Source organism: Perissodus microlepis, chromosome 1 (assembly GCF_051167445.1).
Source record: "Perissodus microlepis isolate ML-2025 ecotype Zambia chromosome 1, ASM5116744v1, whole genome shotgun sequence".
NCBI lineage: Eukaryota > Metazoa > Chordata > Actinopteri > Cichliformes > Cichlidae > Perissodus > Perissodus microlepis.
This window is the reverse complement of record NC_140461.1, coordinates 3,136,572-3,156,307: the sequence shown is the minus strand read 5'-3', so window position 1 is coordinate 3,156,307 and position 19,736 is coordinate 3,136,572. Positions and strand designations below refer to the sequence as shown.

Here is a 19,736-nt window from a genome sequence, read left to right as displayed (position 1 = left end):
GGCTCAGGGAGGGAAGTGTTTCATCCTGTCAAAGCTTCAGAAGACAAACTCGTTCCAGTTTAACTCCAGACACATAATTGGTGTTTTTCTGTTGATGGTTATTGATCTGACATTAATCTGATGTTATCAGGTAATAATTCGATTGCTTACAGCTTAGAGCGCATATTTCCAAACATGCCTCGTTTCACAAAAAAAGTATTAAGTTAAAACCTCCCTACATCTGACAACCACAGCTCCACTTTAGTTTTTTCCTCTACTGACAAGATACAAGACACCAGAGTTCAGGTAAAAAAAAAGAAAAACATCTGAAAATTATATTTTTTTAATGTATTTATTGTGCATTACTTCTTTTGGCCCACTTGCAGTACCTTCACAGCACACCAGGGGGCTGCTGTCCACACTTTGATCACTGGCTAAGAGCGTAACCAAGGAAACAAAGGAGGTGGGAGTGTCTCAGTGTCACGGTTCATCATGAAGTCAACTCCTCACATTAAGACGACACTGATGTAAATGTCAGTATGAACGATGCATACTGAGCGTGCTCAGACTGACCTCGCTGAAACCTTGCTCCAGGTTCCTGAAGTCTGCGATGAAGTTCATCTCCTGCGTTTTGGAGTTGGACAGCATCACCAGGCGGTGGAGCAGCTCGTCCACCTGCTCGTACAGAGCCGACACCGACTCCACCGCCGCCCGCTGGTCCACCGCCACGCCGACGCTGCTCTCCTCCCTGCGCAGCCACGCCAGCGAGGCGCCGCCCTCCTGCTGGAGCTGCACCAATCGGCTGTCTGCGAGGATGCTGCACATCACTGCCCTGTAGCGGGACAGCAGCAGCTCGGCATCCTGGCAAAGACAGAGAAGTTTGAGCTGGTGTCTGAACCTTTATATGAGAACTGAGAGCAGACGGTGTCGTTCACTGACTCTGTGCATGTGATAAAAAAAAAAAAACATTAAAAAAAATCCACTTCCAGGATTCATGACCCAGTTACTCAAAACAATCCTGAAAGAACTACTTTCTTGAGCTTTGAGTGCCACTTAGTTTCAGTATCTCTACAGCTCATTGCTCCCAAAGTTGGACACTGTACACAAAAATAATTCAGATAAACAGGCCGGAAGTTAACATGTCAACTTTGGAGTGACGGTGACAAACTAAAGAACATTAAGCAAACAAAACAGTGAGACCAGAACACAAAACTACAAACTGTTCAAGTGAATAAAAACACGCAGAGTGGATTTTAATACTTGTGAAGGGATCAACAGCCTCCTGTTGAAACTGTTCATGTTTTCAATGAGCCCAACTTTTAGGCCTCATTTCCAGAAAATACACAGTTTTATATTAAACCCAATTTGTATAACATAAGAACAGGAAATGATAAACTTTACAAAAGTTTTGAAAAAGTTCTGGAATAGCACCATGAATTTGGTCAGAGTGCCATTTGGCCAGAAAGGATTAGGAGCACGAGACAGTCTTTCAGTCATCCAATCAGATATCTTAAAAAGACGACTGTATCGCAAACTCCAAGCGGGGAGGATGGTTCAGAGTTCAACTGACTGAGTTGTAGTCCTGAGCTCTCCTAAAGACTACAACCTCCCCCCGATTGTTCTTATATAACTAACAAATTTGTTGTTAATTGGACAGATTTAGGTTCCTAAAGTAAAAATACTGGCTACCCCTCAGCAGACACACCTATGGTATCAATTTGAAGCTCCTCTGCTGCCTCACTCTCGCATGTACAAACTAAGGCTACGTTCACACTGCAGGCGAAAGCGCATCAAATCTGATTTTTTTGACCCTATGCGACCCATATCAGTGTGAACGGCACAAATCCGATATTTTCAAATCCGATCTGCGTCACTTTCGTATGTGGTACTGAATCCGATGTTTCAGAAAGCGACCGCTGTTTGATGGTCAAGTCGCATTAAATCTGTCTTTTACGTCACTGACACAAGACAGATGCCAATTATCAGCGCCGGAGAAGCGCCCGATAAGACATCGCGAACGCTTCCTGGCCATCCAGTGAAACTGTTGGGAAGACAACGTTGGAGAAACGTGAACATTTTATTTGTACTGTATAATCTGCAGATTCTGACAGAAATCTGCAGCTATCCTTTGAAGCACCGCTCCTCTAAAACAGCAATAAGGATAATTATTAGGTTATTTACATTATTATGTAAATAACCTAATAACTTAGAGCAAAAATTGGGAAACGTGAAGTCCGAAGTCTTTATATTAAGGGCCATCAGTCAAACAATACTCTTTGCTCTGGGTCTAAACAGAGCGCGTTGTGTGTGACGTCTTCTTTTGCGCATGCGGGCCGCTTTGAGCGTTCACACTAGAGCGCGTTTGCTGTCGCATTTTATCTGTAGTGTGAACGAGCAGACAAAAAAAAAAATCGGATTTGATCAAAAAAATCGGAATTGAGCATCAAGACCTGCAGTGTGAACGTAGCCTAAGGTGTCCACGCGCGCCCGGCTGGCGGGGTAATCACAGTACCCCGTCGGCCTTTTACAGGTGAGGAGTAGACACAGATCTAGCACTCTCTTTCCATGCCGTGTGTGTTTTTACCTCAGCAGTGTTCGGTAAAGGTGTGGATTGCAGCGCGTTGATGCTCTTCTGCAGCAGGCTGATGACGTCCTCACACTGACGGGTCAGCTGCTCCAGTCTCTGAGGGACAAACACACATTTTCATTGTGTGAATCGTTTCTAAAGCTGCACACTTAAACTCACTTATGAAAGAAGAAAAGAAGCTTTAAATACTCAACTGGAAGGTGAATAAATTATTATTTTTTAATGAAGCATGCAACGTTTCAAAGCGTTTCAGCTGCAGAAAAGCAAAGAGGAGCTGTGAAAGTCCAGAATCAGACATGCCTCACCTGCACCAGCGAGCAGGGATTAACCTGTGCTGACTGATTTGGGTTTGTCGTGACACTGTGAGACGTCTGTCCAACACTCGTCAGTACAAACATGGAATGTGAGTCTGACGTGGCTTATACTCATGTAGGTGAAACAGTTTTCTGATGACTACAAATCATCAAAACACTTAAGAAAGGTTTGACATTGTTCTAACTAACAGACTTCACCGTGTTCGTGTGTTTCACTGTTACACGTCTGCCTTTCTTTTTGATTGTTCATTTTAATCTGTGTGCGAGTTTTACACTGACCAATCTGAAGCTGACCCAGCTGCTCTGACTGAAGCTGAAGGATCCTCCAAACTCCACGGGAAGCTGTCGGAGCTCCACGTGTTTCTGGACAGACTTTGGAGAGCTCAGCACCTCCACCTGCACAACAGAAACATCAACGCACACTTTAAAACATACATTCACACAAAGGTGTTTGTGAGCAGCTGCGGTGTAAAGTGTTACCTGTGTAGCTGCAGGTTTGTCCACACGCAGAGATGAGTCCTTGTTAGCAAGGATCAAAACACCGTGGATGGAGCCTGGTGTGTCCTCCTGCTCACACACACACACACACACACACACACACACACACACACACACACACACACACACACACACACATCAGTTTCTCTGGTGATCAGCACAAAGTTTCCATCAATAAGCAGTTGTTCATGTATTTAGAACAAGAACCAATTGATCACATTTTCAGAGAAAACCACTAAAAACAGAATTAAACTAATAAAGTACATCAGGAAACAAGACCGTTCTTAAAACGGGGCTAAAAACTGGAGTCTGGTTGATTTTCAGGTTGTTAGTCTGCTGGGGGTCGAGCTTTTCAGATGTTCTGCTTTCAAGATTTAAAGTTTGATTAATGCTAATAAATTCAGATAGAAATAGCCTGTGAGTCACTGAACCCATATATTAAAGAAAAGCACTGGTAGACAGAGTGCTGTTGTTGATGCGTTATACTCACGACCTCTGACCTCTCTGGGTTCAGTCTGTCAGTGAAACCAGCTGACTGGAACTATACAAAGCTGCCACAGACCGTGTGGGGACTTGTTTCTAATCCATAAACGATAAATTTCAAAAGCAGCAGCAGAGCAGTCCTCCAACCACCGCAGTTTGTAACTAACGCCCCCTGTTGGTCACTGACCAATCAGAGCACATCATTAAGGAGCTCAGTTGGCCTCTGTAACCACACTTCTCTCTTCCTAAGTTTTCCAGTGAGGTGGAGATAAAGTTTATGGGGAAAAAACTTCTTTTTAAACTAACTGACTGTCCCCTCGTTCCTGAAGGTCACTGACGATGTTCAGACCTGGATGCCAGAGGGGAGGACAGAGTAAGGATCCATAATCCATTTCCTGTTTTAACAGCTGTTTTGACCAGAAACTAAAACACTGTGGCTGCACAGAAACCTACAGCTTCAACTTTGATACTTTAAACAGAAACAAGAAATCATGATTGAAAATGTAAAAAACATTCTCAGATTCATGGTCGATCAGAGATAAGAAGGACGACATATTCTGCTCTGTACAAATGTTTCTCCACTATTCACGTTCTGCATGTATTCCTCATCAGGAGCAGCTGCATCATTGTTTTAATAGGAGCTGAGATGCTGTCTCTCATGAGTGCATGTTTCTCTAAATGACTCCTGGAGAATAAAACGACTCTGAGGGGCTGAAACATGAGAGAGACTCCAGAATTAGCAAAGCCACCTTTTCTCGCACGTGCTCAGTCTGCAGCTCCACAGCACAGAGCTCCTGTCTCCAGGTAGCTCAATCATAACCAACTCACCTGCAGCGACCTGAGGGCGGAGTACAGGGCGGGAGAGGGAGCAGCTCCACGGGCATCCACCAACACCGTCAGCCCCGACGCTAGCACCTCCTTCCTGTTCCATGAAAGAAGTGATATCAGAGGGTGGACAGCACAGAGACCTGAGTAACAACAGTAACAGAGGAGTGTACCTGAGGGTGGAGGTGTAGTAAAGGAGGAGGCGGGGCAGCTCAGTGCTGTCACAGTCCAGGTGGGACCACACGGGGCTCGTGGTGGAGACGGTAAGCAGCGCTCGCCCACCTTTGTCTCTGGTTCCTGCAGGAAGACGCAGCAACTTCATTTACACACAGAAACAGTGACTCCAACTCTGAAGTTCAGTCTGCTCCACCTGCCCAACTTTATAAACCTCAGGCTGGAGCTTCTGACTGCCCTGATCTTAGTCTAGTCGGGTCTGAGTCTGAGGCCTGAAACTGGTTGGTACATGACGTTTGTGTTTTCTCACCAGGCAGACAAACAGCTCCAGACCTCAGCAGCATACTGTACAGTCTGGACTGGGAGGACTGGGTGACAGGCTGGACTACCCTTGGAACAGCTGCTGGTTGTTCTGTTGGATTCGAACCAGCAGCCAGAGCAACCTCTGACTGGGCAGGATGCAGCTCACTGCAGAGGCCTGTGAAGAGATGCCGAAATGAACCTGTGTTACTCACAGTGTACTGACACAGCAGGCCTGTGAGGCCCAGTTTTCATGTATGACACAGATAATGGACATGTTCTCACAACTAGAAATACTGTGCTGCTGGGGTACCTGCTGTTCTCTCACACATGCAAAAAATGCAGCTCGGCCGGGTCATGCCTGCTAAATTTCAGGGCTGCAGTTAATGTAGTTAATGAAGAACTTTAACCGTTAACCCAGCAGTTAACCTCAAAATGGCAAAACAGCTAAGAACCAGACAAAAATGTCCTCACTGTCAAGGTCTCCACGTCTGAGGACACAAATACAACAGTGCACGGACACACACGCGCGCACACACACACACTGCCTGAAGACTTTAAACCACGAGTGTCAAACTCATTCACCGTCCACAAAGAGCTGAATTTGATCTCAAGCACAACCAAAATCATTCCCTTCTTCAGTTTTCAGTTTTTGTTCACTTAAGTCAAGATGTTGTAAATAAGCTGAAACTGAAGTGACGTACGCCCCTCACTCCTTTAACATTTAACAGAAGGTATCATCTCTCTTTTTTTTTTTTAAATCATTTTTCTCATTTAGTGAACTCGAAGAAAAGCAGATGATAAACAGTCTGTAACATCTTAAGATAAACAACAAACTCCAGCAGCAGATCTCAGTTTTTCCACACTACTGGAAAGGCATGGAGGCTTCATCTGTAGATTTTCTAAATCCACAAAACTAGAAATGCCTTCATCTTTCATAGACTATCGCTGGCGTCACTGCAACAGGAACAGCAGGGGATTTTATTGACCAATAAAGTAATTCATAATTTTACACTTTTTTTAAAGCCATCTATTAGGTCCCACTGGATGATATAATTTTGATTTTAAATAAAGAGAGAATGTTTTCAGTTAATTCTCAGAGTCCAAGGCTTCATCAGGGTTTCACAAAGTGCAAGTCAGTCGCAGGTGGGAAACAACCCCTGTGCTGTGGGGTGTAACCCACAGGGGGTGCTATAATGAAAAGCAGAAACCTCGTGTACAAATATTAAAAGTGTGGAAAAACTTAAGTACAATATGTTAAGCAAATAAATCATGCAGCTACTAAACAAAACAAAGCAAAAAAAAGTTTTCATGATGTTCATGTCTGAACTAACCAAATTGACCAAATTCAAATTACAAAACAAAATAAATCTATAGAACAAAAAAGTTACATGCTGATACACATAGGCAATGTAGACTCCCTGACACGCGCTCTCACCAAACCTAACACCTAACATGAAGACAGAGGATCTCAGCAGTTCCTGTGGTTATGCTTCCTCTGCATGAGATCTATCCAGGCTTCAGTGATTTTGTTCAGTAAACAAATATATCACCTGTGCATCCTTATTCAGTATGTTACTGTCAAGTGTTGGAGCCTATAAGGCAGCGCTCAGGGCAGCAGAAACTGACCTTTACTGTTTTAGGTATTCTGGGTGATTTGTTTACATTACGATGCACAGAGTTGTTTTTTAGTTCAAAAGCTTGAGGTCATCAAGACTCTGCTGCATCTGAACACATCGTGATAAATCTGCATATTTTACTATTTGTTAAACAACCGGAGGGATGAGACGTTCAGCTTTCTCTGAACTGAAGAGCAAACAGTAAAGACACTGCAGAGAATTCCCCTTAATGGAGCCTGGAGCGAGAGCACAAGGCACACAACTTCCTGTCTGCTCTTGGGTAACAGAGGCAGAGCAGGCCGAAAAAAAGGTGAATGGTCCTTTAAATGATCAACGCAGTCGTGTGAAATGTGAGATTTTATAGAAAAAACTGAAAACCTGACACAGACTCGTTCAGAGCTGCTCCTGCAGCCACACAGGTGAGTTAAAACAGGAGGTGAAGTCGAAGGTAGTTTTAGTGAAAGAGATGCAAAGGAGGAACCACTCAGCCAATGAGGAGAGGAGGAGGAGGATGTGATAAAGGAGGAGAAAGAGTGAGTCTGATGGTCTGTGGGAGGAAAAGCAGGAGAGGAAAATGTACTGAGGAGGAGAAACGGGTTCATGTACCTTCAGTGTGACACTCTGAAGCTCCAGCAGCCTCCTCACAACTCCACCGCTCCTCTTCTTTTTGGACTTCCTGTCCACTGTTGGACTCCTCAGCGTTTGTCGGAAGCAAGTTTTGATGTGCTGCTGGTGTGGAGGCGCAGTGCAGTGTTTTACACTCCTCCGCATTATTCTCACCAGTACTGGATTGATCAGATTCTTCTGTGGGTCCCTGAAGTGCACTGCTTTCAGAATAAAAGTCATCGCAATGTGCTTTATTTTTAGAATAAGAGTCCCCAGGGTCAGGTGTACTTTCGGAATATGTGCTTGCTAAGTGAGAGTCTTCTGTATTATTTTCAGAAGAGCTCTGAGGTTGTGTTTCTTTTTCAGAATTAAAAGTTCCTTGATGTGTTTGCAGTGTGTTGCTTTCACAATAAGAGTCCCTGTGTTGTGTTAGATGTGTGCTGTTTTCAGAAAACAAATCCTTGATCTGCTTGTATCCTGTGCTGGGCCCTTCAGAGCATGTGTGCTGTGTCTGTTTTTCAGAATAAGAGTCCTTGTAATATGGTTCTGTTGCTGTTTTTTCAAAATAACAGCACTCAGTGTGACGCTGTTTATTTTTTTCTGAGTCAGCGTGTCGTTCTCTTGCTGTACTTTCAGAATAATAGTCCACAAAGTGCGTTTCTGGTGCTGTGTTTTCAGAATACGAGCCCTCAGTGTCTGTTTCTTTTATGTTGCCTTCAGAATAAGAGTCTCTTGCCATCTCTTGCTTGTTATTTTCAGAATTAAAGTCACTGGAGTCTGTCTGTTTAGTGTCACTTTCAGAATAAGAGTCTTTGTAATGTGCTTCTCGTACTGTGTTTTCAGAATGAGAGTCCACCGAGTATGTTTCTAGTACTGTGTTTTCAGAATAAGAGTCCTGAATGTGTGGTTGTTTGTTATTTTCAGGATAACAGTCCTCGCAACATGACTCTGTAGCTATGTTTTCAAAATAAGACTGCTCAGAGTTACTTTGTGGTTTGTTACTTTCAAAATAAGAGTCAACAGCGTGTGCACGCTGTGTGGCATTTTCAGGATATAAGGTTTCTGAGTCTACGTTTTTTATGTTTTCCGAATAGTCCACAGAGTGTGTTTCTGGTGCTGTGTTTTCAGAATAAGAGTCCAAGGAGTGTGTTTCTGGTGCTGTGTTTTCAGAATAAGAGTGCTCAGTGTGTAGTGGTTGTTTGTTATTTTCAGGATAACAGTCCTTGCAATATGATTCTGTAGCTATTCTTTCAGAATAAGATTCCTCAGAATGTATTTGTGTTTTGCAATTTTCAAAGCAAGAGTTACTGGAGTGCGATTGCTGTGCATCACTTTTAGAATTTGAGGTTTTTACTGGTTTTATGTTTTCAGAATAAGAGTCCTCGTAGTGTGGTTCTGTAGTTTTGCTTTCAGAATAAGAGCCCTCCCAGTGTTTCTGTTTTGTGCTATTTTCAGAATAAGAGTCTTTATAATCTGTTTCTGTTACCGAGTTGATGGAGTGTGCTTGTTGTGTGTTATTTTTTAAATAAAAGTCCTCAGATTGCTTTTGTTTTGCGTCACTTTCAAAATAAGAGTCTTTATCTGTGTGAACCTCTCCACATCCCTTTTCTTCTTCTGTCTCTCCTCCTCTTGCATCTTCTGTCACCATTTCCTCATCCTCATTTCTTTCTTTACTTTGTTGCACAATCATAACCTGAATCTCCTCCTCGACCTCTACTTCCTCTGGGCCTTCTTCTACCTCATCTTCTCCATCTTCATTCAACTCGTCTTCTCCATCTCCCTCTGTATCTTCACTTTCAGCTTCCTCCTCATCACTTGGGAACTCTTCCTCCTTTGGCACCTCCTCTTCTTCCTCAGCAGCTGAAATTACAGCTTCCTCCTTGTTACTTCGCTCCTCCCCCCCCTCCTCCACGCTCATTTCTGCGCAGGTTTCAGGTTTAGTGTTCAGATTTGTGCCTGTGTCAGTACCTTTTGTTTCTTCCGATTCACAGATGGATGTTCCTGTGACTTCAGGAGGGGCAGAGGAGGAGAAGGGGGTCGGGACCACAGCTTCACGGTGGTCCTGGTGGATGCTCTCTTCCATGAGCCTGCAGGTTGCATCCTCACAGGGCTGCGGGAAGTTGCTGTGTGCGTGAGCAGTGAGTGTGGAAGCAGCAGAGTGTATGTTGGTGGTTTGAGGAGTGTGTGCAGTAGCAGCAGACAGTGTGTGTGTGGTGGTATGTGTACTTGTCCTGGCTCGGTGCTGCAGGCTGATGGACTGGGTTAAAGAGCCTTTCTGTGGGGAGAAGCGAGGAAGCGGGAGCTCCGTCAGCTCCACGTACTCCCCCTCCGAGTCCTCGCCCCCACTATTTGCTGGTGATTGGTCGGTTTTAGGCGAAGATGGGAGGTGCTTCACATCACTTGAAGAGGTTGCTTCTCTGTTGTTGTCAGATGATGTCTTGATTGCCACATCTTTGCCCTTAATGGAGGAGTCCTGGTCCTCCTTCGGAGCAGCACAGGGCCGACTGATGAATTGTGGGTAGACCAGATCCTCCCAGGGGACCCTAAAGACGTCTCCGTGGCCGGAGAGGAGGCAGCGCTCCAACCTGGATGCTCCGCGCTGCTCCCTCTCCCTGTTGACGGAGTCTAACCAGGCCATGCTAAAGAGAGACTGCAGAGCTACGCCAGACACCTCCTGCTGCTCCACATGATGGCTGCCGGCCGACTTGCTGCACAGGAGCAGGCGCGGTTTTAACGGGATGTCACCCCTCCAGGAGGCCCTGTGTGCTCGAGGAGGGGGTGGGGCTGCAGAAGGAGAAACCAGCAGGTAGAAGTCTCCTGGACGGAGGCGGCGTGGGTCCAGATGACTGAGCTGAACGACTACCTTCTCGTGGATGCACAAAGGCCAGCCTTCATGACGAAACAGGAAACCACAGTACTGCAGCTGAGGAGAGAAGAGAGCATCACAGTCAAGACAGAGCGTCATTAAAATCCTGGTTCTGAAGAATATCATCTGTATGGGTGCAAACTAACACCTTCTCCAAATATGGGAACCAAACAGAGCAACCACAGAGATTCAATTAAATCTGAGCAAAGTTCCCACCTGATCCCCTCAGAATCAGCTGATTTATCTCTTACAATAACTTTAATCTCTTTAAAGAAATCATGCAAAAGTTTACCTTCATTGTCAAATAACTTGCCCTAAAAGCACACGGGTATAAGTTGCAACTACATCTCTCCATGTGTAACAATGTAAAGCTAAAATCTTGCTAACTTTGAGCATCAGTATCACAGGATACATCATAGTTTTAACAGCAAAACCTGCACTAATTTAACATCTATGGCATAGAGCAGGGGTGTCCAACATGAGGAGCACAGACTCCAACCTGTCCCACTGGAGCATGTTGGAAAAGGTGAAGAAGAGGATAAATTTTGGAATATCTTTCTTTAATGAAGCGAAATTCCTTTAACAGGTAGAAAAACACAAAATTCTGAAATTGCAATGTGTAGTCAAACTTCTTTTCACTGCCATACACAAGAGATTCACTGATCCGACCCACTTAAGATGAAAGTGGGCTCCATGTGGCCCACGTTGTAAAATCAACTGGACATCCCTGGCACGGAGGAACAGAAACGAGCACTGGAGCACGGAGGGCAGGTGGCTGGTCAAAACATTCCAACAGCTCCATTTTAAAACTTGTGAATTTCACTGTGAAATGAAGAAACCACACTGTTGTATATAACAGCCTCAACATGATGATCAAACAACTTTAGGCCCTGAAGATTTTCAAAGTTCGTGAAGGACACAGACGATCCACGGATGATCTGTCTGCAGGTTGTTGCACCATCTCCTGTTCAGCTTGTGACAATTTTCTCTGACATAAGAAGCCACGTCCCTTTTAATTGGTTTACTAAACTTTAGAGGGGAAACTAAAAGTTCTGCATCTTCATCCGCTATTCAGATCATGCAGTGATCCTGAGACTTCATTTAAACCCACTCCTCTGTATTCTGAGGGCCTGTGACTTGGAAAATTTTGCATAGCCTCATTAACAAAAGTGAAAAAATACAAAAAAATACAAAAAGTGAAAAAATACAAAAGCTTATTTTGAAGGGCAGGTATATATAATATTTTTTAACAAGAGAACAGTGTTTCAAAGTCCATGTTTGGCAGCTGTGGCACATCTGTATCCACTTAGGCTGCTGTAGCTGCTCAGTTAATGAGTCCCTCAAACAGTCTGACATTTTCTGTTCATTTACAGTCAAAAGTTGCATCAAGAAGAAAAACACGCAAACTAAAGAGCAGCAGAGCCTCCCCAAATCTGACGGGACGTGAACGCCCAGCAGCGAGCACGTGAGCTTTGGAGTCGAACACGTACGACAGGCAGGAACAGACACGAATATTCTGTGAGTCGTTCGATTCAGAAACAGTGATAATCTGTGCAGAGATTCCTGTCTGTTCTTGTGTCCACCATCCAACCTGATGTAACAACAGACTACAGCAGAGGGAATCCACAACAAACAGACACTGAGCGTAAGTTAAGGACGCTTAAAGGTGTGATGAGATTACTCGGGGAAATGCAGAGATACTCACACAGGCATCCTGCTGGAGGTTTTGTAAGAACTGCTTTGCCGGCAGCAGGAAGTGGAGGTGGTAGCGGAGGCCGTCTCCTCGGTAACAGCGCTCCACAACGCTGAGGACCTGACAGAGGACAGTTGGGGATGTGGCTTGGAAGGGTGGGTAGAGGGCTGCCAGAGCCGACTGGATGCACCGGTCCAAAGATTCAGAGTCCTGCAAAGAGTAAGAGACGTTTTACTTCAAAGGTAATTTATTTCAGCTGGCAAATCTAAGAGCTCTGCTACACTTTAACAGATGCCACAAATGAGATTTTCACATTTTCAGATCCAAAAATCAGACACACTACAGAACAACCTTTAAACACACAAGGTTTCAATCTTCTTTAATCTGAGCTTCAGACGACACGATAACATCTCAACTTTGGATTGAAGTTGAGAGCTGGTAAGAAATTGTCATCACCATCTGAATTTTATGCCTCTGTGCTTATCAAACAATCAATGCTGGCATGTTTTCCTGAAAGGTGGAGATTGCAAAACAGCAATGTCAAACTCACTCGTCAAACTTACTACCCTGCGTTAAGAGACGGATAATAAAACAGTTGCGCTGACGCTGAAAACAATGTGCAGGCCTAATTCTTTCCAAGTTTACTTTTACTGTGCGCTGTACAGTACAGTATCTGATGCAGACTGACTGTTTTGTTTATTTGTTAGTTTAAGGAAGTCCTCTCTGGCTCCTCTGTCCTGATTTTATCATGCTGCTGATAAAAGACGTCTCTCAACCAAATCGCTCTATAATGAGCCGCTCAGACCAACAAAAGGTCCTTTCATGGTATTAAAGAATAATCAGCTTCAGCTCACGTGGCCTTAATGCTGGGCTGTGTGTGTCACAATCAGCAGTAGAACAGCCCAAACTGCAGAGGATACAGGAGAGAACATGTGAGTGTGTGTCTGCAGAACATCCAGCTGTTGTCTTTAAAAACGCCACACCTCTGCATCACATTCCAGAACAGACAACAGCTCCTCTGTTCCCATCTGTTCAGAATGATCAAAGGGACTGATCGGATCGCCTCGGAGACCACAGCAGCTTCCTCTCCCGCTATGACCACACGTCATGTGAGTGTGCTGCACCTCCACAGTCAGCTGTCATGTGTCCGTAAAGCTGCTCTCACACTCATGTGTGCTTCCAATTGACACATTTGATTAATGTTTAAGGCCAAGCACAGAAGGCAGGCCCTGGAGGTGTGGCTGGGAGGCCCCGTCTGCAGCGGTAACTGGATCCACTGGTCTGGAAGTAGCGGCGACTGGTCAGGTAAAAATATCCGCACCCCGTCTGGCTCCAGACAGCCCTCTGAGGTGTGTGTGTCCATGCCTCCTCTTCCTCCTCTTTAATTCAACATGTTTAACCTTCCAGGCGGAAGCACACTGACTGGCAGCTCCACCCTCAGCGTCGGCTTCACTCATACAGACAAATAAGCTCAGTTTTCCTCCTTTTCCTGTAGTTAACGATCCAGGAGCAGCAGGTCGCCGCTATGCAGCACCTGAGAAGCACCTGCAGCTACAAACCAGCAAGGAAGCGATAAGAAAATCAAATTTTCAACCAACTCTTCACCGTGAAGAGGAAGTAACACAACAGAAACCATTAAAGATCTGCAGTGGACAATTATCGGCATTCAGTTTTAAATATAAAAAAAAAACAAAAAAAAAAACACTTTTCATATTTTCCTGTGTTTTTAGCACCGCTAGGAAGGACGTTTCTATGGAAATAAAGGTGACGCTAACACAGCTCAACACACCAACACACCAGGGTAAAGTGTGGTGGGATGGAGTGCCAAGTGTCAGAAAAATAAAGGAAAAAGAGGTTTTGGCATGAGTTGAATGAAACCTGCCACAGCCTCTCTTTTTTTTCTTCTTTTGACCGAGTGGGGGGGGGGGGGGGGGGGTGTCAAAGAATAAATGAGTGGGGAACTGAAGACAGAAAAAAGGAACGGTAATTGTTTCATGTCAAATGTCTTGCTTTCATAGTCGCTGGAAACCAGGATTGTAACCAAGATTACATTTTGATGAATTGCACAACTATACAGAACTATGCACAGCGTCACTGGAGAGTGGTTTGGGGTGGAGCGCGTTCTTGAAAGAACAGTGTAATAGTTCCAGATAGCTGAAATGCCCATCCCTGATAATTAACTGTATTCATAATGAAGTTAAAAACAGGTTTACCAAGTGCTTTACAGCTATACATCCAAGAAAAGTTAAACAAACGCAGCACATTATAAAAAATACAGACACTCTCAGTAATCGAGACTGATACATAACTTGTCGTAAAATACATAAAAAGCTGTTTTATAAGCTTTAAAAGTGGATACGAGGGCAGCTCGTGTGATTATCAGCTGAAGCTTGAAGTGGAGTCTGTCTGTCGCCTGGCCTTGGGGACCAAAGGCAACAGCTGGTCTGAGTCTACAAGGAGGCATGCGAGTTTAATATAAGACTGGGGTTGGGCAACTAATTTTAATGTCATGAGTGATTTTGGCATCCGATGGTTATGAAAACAAGATAATTGCTACAAAAGCTCTCTCTCTCTCTCTCTCTCTCTTTCTCTCTCTCTGGTTTATTTTTGGCATTTTAAGTCTTTATTTGACAGCATTGTGCAGAGAGAGGAAGATACAGAGAGAGGGGGAGGGGCAGCCCGGAGCTGCCCAAGTCCAGTCCAAACCCACGTCCAAAACCATCCATCCATCCTTATCCGGTCTGCTATGGCAGCAGCAGGCTGAGCAGGACATTCCAGATATCTCCTCCCAATAATGTTTTCCAGTTCTTCCCAGGGCATCCAAGTTGCTCCCAGACTAGACAAGATATATAATCTCTCATGAATTGAAGGTCAATCCCGTTGTTTACTCCCAGTTGGGGTTGTTTGGAAAATTTAAGGCTGAGCTCAGTTTGGCTGCTTTTGTCCACCACAGCTCACGAGCACAGTTGAAGGCCGGAACAAAGATCAACTGGCTCCACTTTCTCTTCTCCACAACAGTCTGGTACAATGCCTCATGCTACCTCTACTTACCCATGTCATGCTCCACCATCTCTAGAGATATCTGCACTCCCTTGGTTGGTGCAGCAACGTTCCTCGATTCCCAGAAGGAGCAATCCACCATTTTCCAAGAGAGAAATGTGGCCTCTGACTGAGAGGTGCTGACCCTTATAGCAGTCACTTCTCACTTTGCTACAAACCGCCACATTGCAAGATCAAAGTCACATCCTGATGAACACGTCTTTCATTCACATTTCACTTAAAGTTCTAAATGCTTCTTGTAAAACACGTTCTTGAGTGAAAGCTGCGTCTTGTTTAAGTTTGTGAATACTCAGATTAAAGTACTGACCCAAATAAGCGCATGACTCCTGCTGTAATCAAGCAGTTTTAACATAAATCAGTTGAGATCATCTCTGGTAGCAGTGCAGGGAGGGGGGAAAATGGGAGACATGCTCGCCGTTCTCAGCTGCACACTTCGGCACATTTTGTTGATGATTTCTGGAACCGTTACAGAAATCCAGATCACTGCAGATAACAGCATGACAGAGTTTGTGCATCATCCATGATCTCTGTGATAAAGGACGCCTTCAGTGTGTCTTCATACTAAACTGATACCATGAGTCACACCGAGTTGCGAAAGAAAATCTAAAAGCATATTTCATCACTGCATTTCATCAACCTTCAACGACTGGAGACGTACAGGTGACAGTTGTTTAAGTCACAAAAGCTTATGTCATGCTTTTTAATGCACCAGCATCTTTTTCTATTGAATGTAAGCACAACATCGGCAATGAACTCAAGTCCAAGTTCAGTTTAAAGACAACCAGTGTTGACTAAATCATGGATATAATCCTGACAACATAGGTTATTCCTAATTTGCTAATAAATTCATAATAGTTTAATCAGAAAGATGTAAAAACTACAAATATGACAGAATGTATAACTGAGTGACTCTGTTTGTGTTTTCTTTTTCACAGCACAGACAGAAGCTTCAAACAGTCTGATGTAAGACAGCACCACGATCAACATCAGAGTCTTATTTATCTGCTGTATGAGTCTCAGATGCAGAGATTACGTCACTGCATCACAGCAAAAATAAAATAAAATAAAATAAAATAAATTTTAAAAAAAATTGAACATTATTTTTTCTGTTTTTCTAAGCAGCTTCTTTAGCGTTTAAATTCTCCTTATTTTACTTTGTCCTGACTGTAAAGTTTGACGCTTCTGGTTATCGGCCGTATTTGCGCCCACAGACCTGTTGAACTGACCCTGCGGTGATGTCACTAACAGTTTCCCTCTGTTTCCAGTTGTGTCGTCCTGCTCAGCCAGCGTTCCCCTTCAGCCTCAGCTGAATATTCTGGATGTGAATCAGGCGACAACTGGCAGCCAAATGCAACACTGAGGCCAATATTAGCAGCAGGATATCAGATGACAGCTGGTGCAGGGGGACAGGGGACTGGGGGGGGGGATTTTTGTGCTGCTGAAAAGCACCGCGGCAGGTTGTGGACGATCATGAGTTTAAAGTGCTGATGCAAACAGAGACCGATCGTAAACACAGCAGCGCTCCAAAAGTTACAACCGGAGTGAAAATAAATGGGCACTGATGGACGTCTCTGCTGACGTGACACTGACACAAAGCTGGCAGCTTCATCAACGACAGAAATTTACAGATTCATCGCTGCACCGCCAAACTTCAGATCGTTTTGTAAACCATGGACAGTTCGTATTTACTACATTCATATCTTATACTGTCTATGGCCTACAAGTAAGAAAGCACTGTGAAAATACAGCATGCATATGTAAGAGATATTTAAAAATGTGTTTTTTGGGGGGGTTTTTAAATGTGAAATATAGACATTCTTAACTGATCATAATAAGGCCAGTATGTTAATGTATGTTTAGATCATCTTCTCTGAGGTGCGATGAGCTAATGGTCTCTCCTTTTCTGCATTAGGACTCTTAATATGCATTAATATGCGTTTCAAGAACCAGAAAACCTCAGTGACACAGTCCAGGAGGAGTAAACCAATTAAACATACTTCACATCTTTTATGTTGCTGATATAAACTGTAAACCTACTCTGTTGTGTAACGGCATAAAAAGACTGTAGGAATCACGATGTATATAAAAGCGAGGATTACAGTATTAAGACTGCAGCTCAGGCTTGCTTTGAGAGGGTGAGGAGGATGATGGGAGGGGGCCACATCAAAGCAGGCTGAGAGAGGTTCCCATGGGAGAAAGAGAGAGGCCACCCACTCTGAATAATAACTTCATTATCCTCAACACACCAGAGTCCTGTGATAAAAACACTGCTTTTACTTTCATTCAGATTTACAGAGTTTCAGTCAGTTCGGCCTCTAATCCGGAGTGCAGCAACAGAAGAGTCTCACTCCTGAGATCACTTCACAACGTAAACACACCAATTAGGAGGAGGTCAGAGGTCAAACCAGTGGGTTTAAGCTCCTTCCTGTGTTGCGCCTCAGGCTGAGCAGTGATATGGATTCAGTGTCAGTGCGAAGAAACAGAAAAACAAGCAGAAATATTGGAGGTCAAACCCTAAAATAATTGGGCCGACGTGGGACTGAAAGTGAAATTCTGGAGTTTAAGACAAGATTTAAACAAATCGTTTGCCGTCTGACTCATGAGCTCCAGGTGTGTAGGAACAGTGGAGAGATCAAACAGGCAAAGTAAACAGAGATAACTCTGTTACTGAGCTTACTGTACTGAGATTATTTTGGTATTGTGAACCGGAACGGGAGGGACCAGACAAACCTGATCAGCATACCTCATGCGTTTCACCACCCCTTTGGATAACACCACGCTACGAAGACAGAGGACAGTGTGTCTGTACAACAGAGACCACGACCAGCTGGAACTGGAGTCCAAAGCTGGTCGCATGAAGAAAAACCACAGAAGCTCTATTACTGCAGATATAGGAACTGAAGGAAAGACATCAACTACCAGGCGTCATTTTACTGACAACCAGCCAATCACTGGGCTTCACGTTCTTTATAGAGCACACTATAAGTCACTATAAATAACCCACTGTCAATGGCAACAGCATGTAAGCAAGCCAGTAAACATAAACCTGCAGGCAATATGTGGACCAATAAGGAATATTTACACTTAACCAAGACATGTGATGCCCCCTCAAGTTTAACAGCTTGTTAGTGACCAAACAGAGTAAGGGAAAAACAATGAGTCTGGTGACCTGTTCAGAGCATGCCCTGCCTCTCACAGTGTGACAGCCCTGAACATATGGCAACAATGGCTGGATGGATAAATATTACACCTACATTATTGTATGCTTAATGTTATGCAGCTATCTGCAACCAGATGGTCCATGGTTGTTGGGAAATGCCAAAAATCTGTTATTCTTGGCCTGATCTCTTGTTAACAGTATTAGAACGATATCTCTGATACAAGTAGTGGAAATTTGCTTTCTCCGAAAGGTGGATGGGCTCTGCCTTAGCGATCGGGTGAGCAGTTCAGTCATTCGGGAGGCGTTCAGGGAAGGGCCACCACTCCTCCACATCAAAAGGAGAGGACTAAGCCCGTCACCTCCTGGGTAAGGTGTTCCGGCCAGGCATGTGCTGCCAGTAGGAAGCCCCGGAGTGAAACCAAGGCAATTTGGAGAGCTAACATTTATAGGCTGGCCTGGGAAAGGCTCAACGTTATCCCGGAGAAGGAGATGGTGAGATGGAAGTCTGGGCTTCCCTGCTGCCCCCATGACCTGACTTTAGATAAGTGGAAGAAAATGGCTGGATGATTTATTGTTTTAGATTTGAACTTTTATTGAAATGGTTGGCATGAACTTTTGAACAGCCTGCATCATTCTCAGTGCACAGCACAAAGCATCATACTTTTCCGTCACAATGTTTTAGTTTTTCAGATGTTAATTTAACACATTTTAATAATACGTCAACATCTTTTGTTGTAACATGTTTTCAAATCATTTTTAACATTTACGACTGCTCGTCATCTGTCTGGACTATAATGTTGATAACGCACAATGTGAGGTGCCGCACAGTTAAGCGGCATGAATCATTATTGAAAAATGTGTTAAATATAGGGCTGCCACAACCGATTATTTTGATAGTCGACTAGTCACCGATTATTTTTGCGATTAGTCGACTAATCAGATCATCATCCGTTAGACGTACAACGTACAGCTTATTGCACCAGCAGCATCTGCTCTTATATAACTATCATTAGCTTACAGCTTTAAGTGTTTCAGGTATGTGCTACTAAAAATAAAGACAAGATGATAGTTTATTAAATTTAAATGAAATCTGCAGATTGTTTCGGTGAAGTTTAATAAACTCCTTGCTATCTAAAATATAACGGGACACCGGAGTATATTCTCGAGCATCTCACACTTCTGATAATCAGCTGTCTGCTTGACGTTTATTCAGCTGTGTAAAAACTATAACTTTGATCTCAGCCAAATCGATTTACTCAGGAACAAATAAAATACTAAAAACAGCCAAACAATAACATTTGTAAGTTATCTAAGTGACTCATATATGTTTAACCTGAGTAGTGAAAGACTGCGGTGGGTTTGAAAACGATTTGCGGGAGTCCGGTGTTCTCACGGCTCTAGTGAGCCTTGCCCGAGCTAGTGGGTAACAGACGTCTCCGAAAACGTCGGAGCGCTTTTGGAAATATGTGGTGTCTTGATAAACTGAGCAGATATTTGAGGTTTACGCAGCTACATTCTCGCCTGAAAACATGTTAAACGTTTATTTTGTGACCCAGAAAGAATAATAAGAGT

At 43.9% G+C, this 19,736-nt stretch overlaps 1 protein-coding gene across 2 annotated transcripts in view; it reads right to left on the bottom strand.

Moving 5' to 3' along the window:
- plekhg4 (pleckstrin homology domain containing, family G (with RhoGef domain) member 4) overlaps positions 1–19,736 on the bottom strand; it is an 84,305-nt gene that overhangs the window by 13,309 nt on the left and 51,260 nt on the right. For both annotated transcript variants that reach the window (XM_084926852.1, XM_084926858.1), the window contains exons 2-10: positions 11,957–12,154; positions 7,386–10,308; positions 5,171–5,338; positions 4,860–4,983; positions 4,690–4,783; positions 3,361–3,447; positions 3,160–3,276; positions 2,564–2,662; positions 553–840 (exon numbers count right to left, since the gene is read on the bottom strand). In XM_084926852.1, coding sequence (XP_084782978.1) covers positions 553–840; positions 2,564–2,662; positions 3,160–3,276; positions 3,361–3,447; positions 4,690–4,783; positions 4,860–4,983; positions 5,171–5,338; positions 7,386–10,308; positions 11,957–12,154 — 4,098 coding nt within the window. The remainder of the gene's footprint in view (positions 1–552; positions 841–2,563; positions 2,663–3,159; positions 3,277–3,360; positions 3,448–4,689; positions 4,784–4,859; positions 4,984–5,170; positions 5,339–7,385; positions 10,309–11,956; positions 12,155–19,736) is intronic.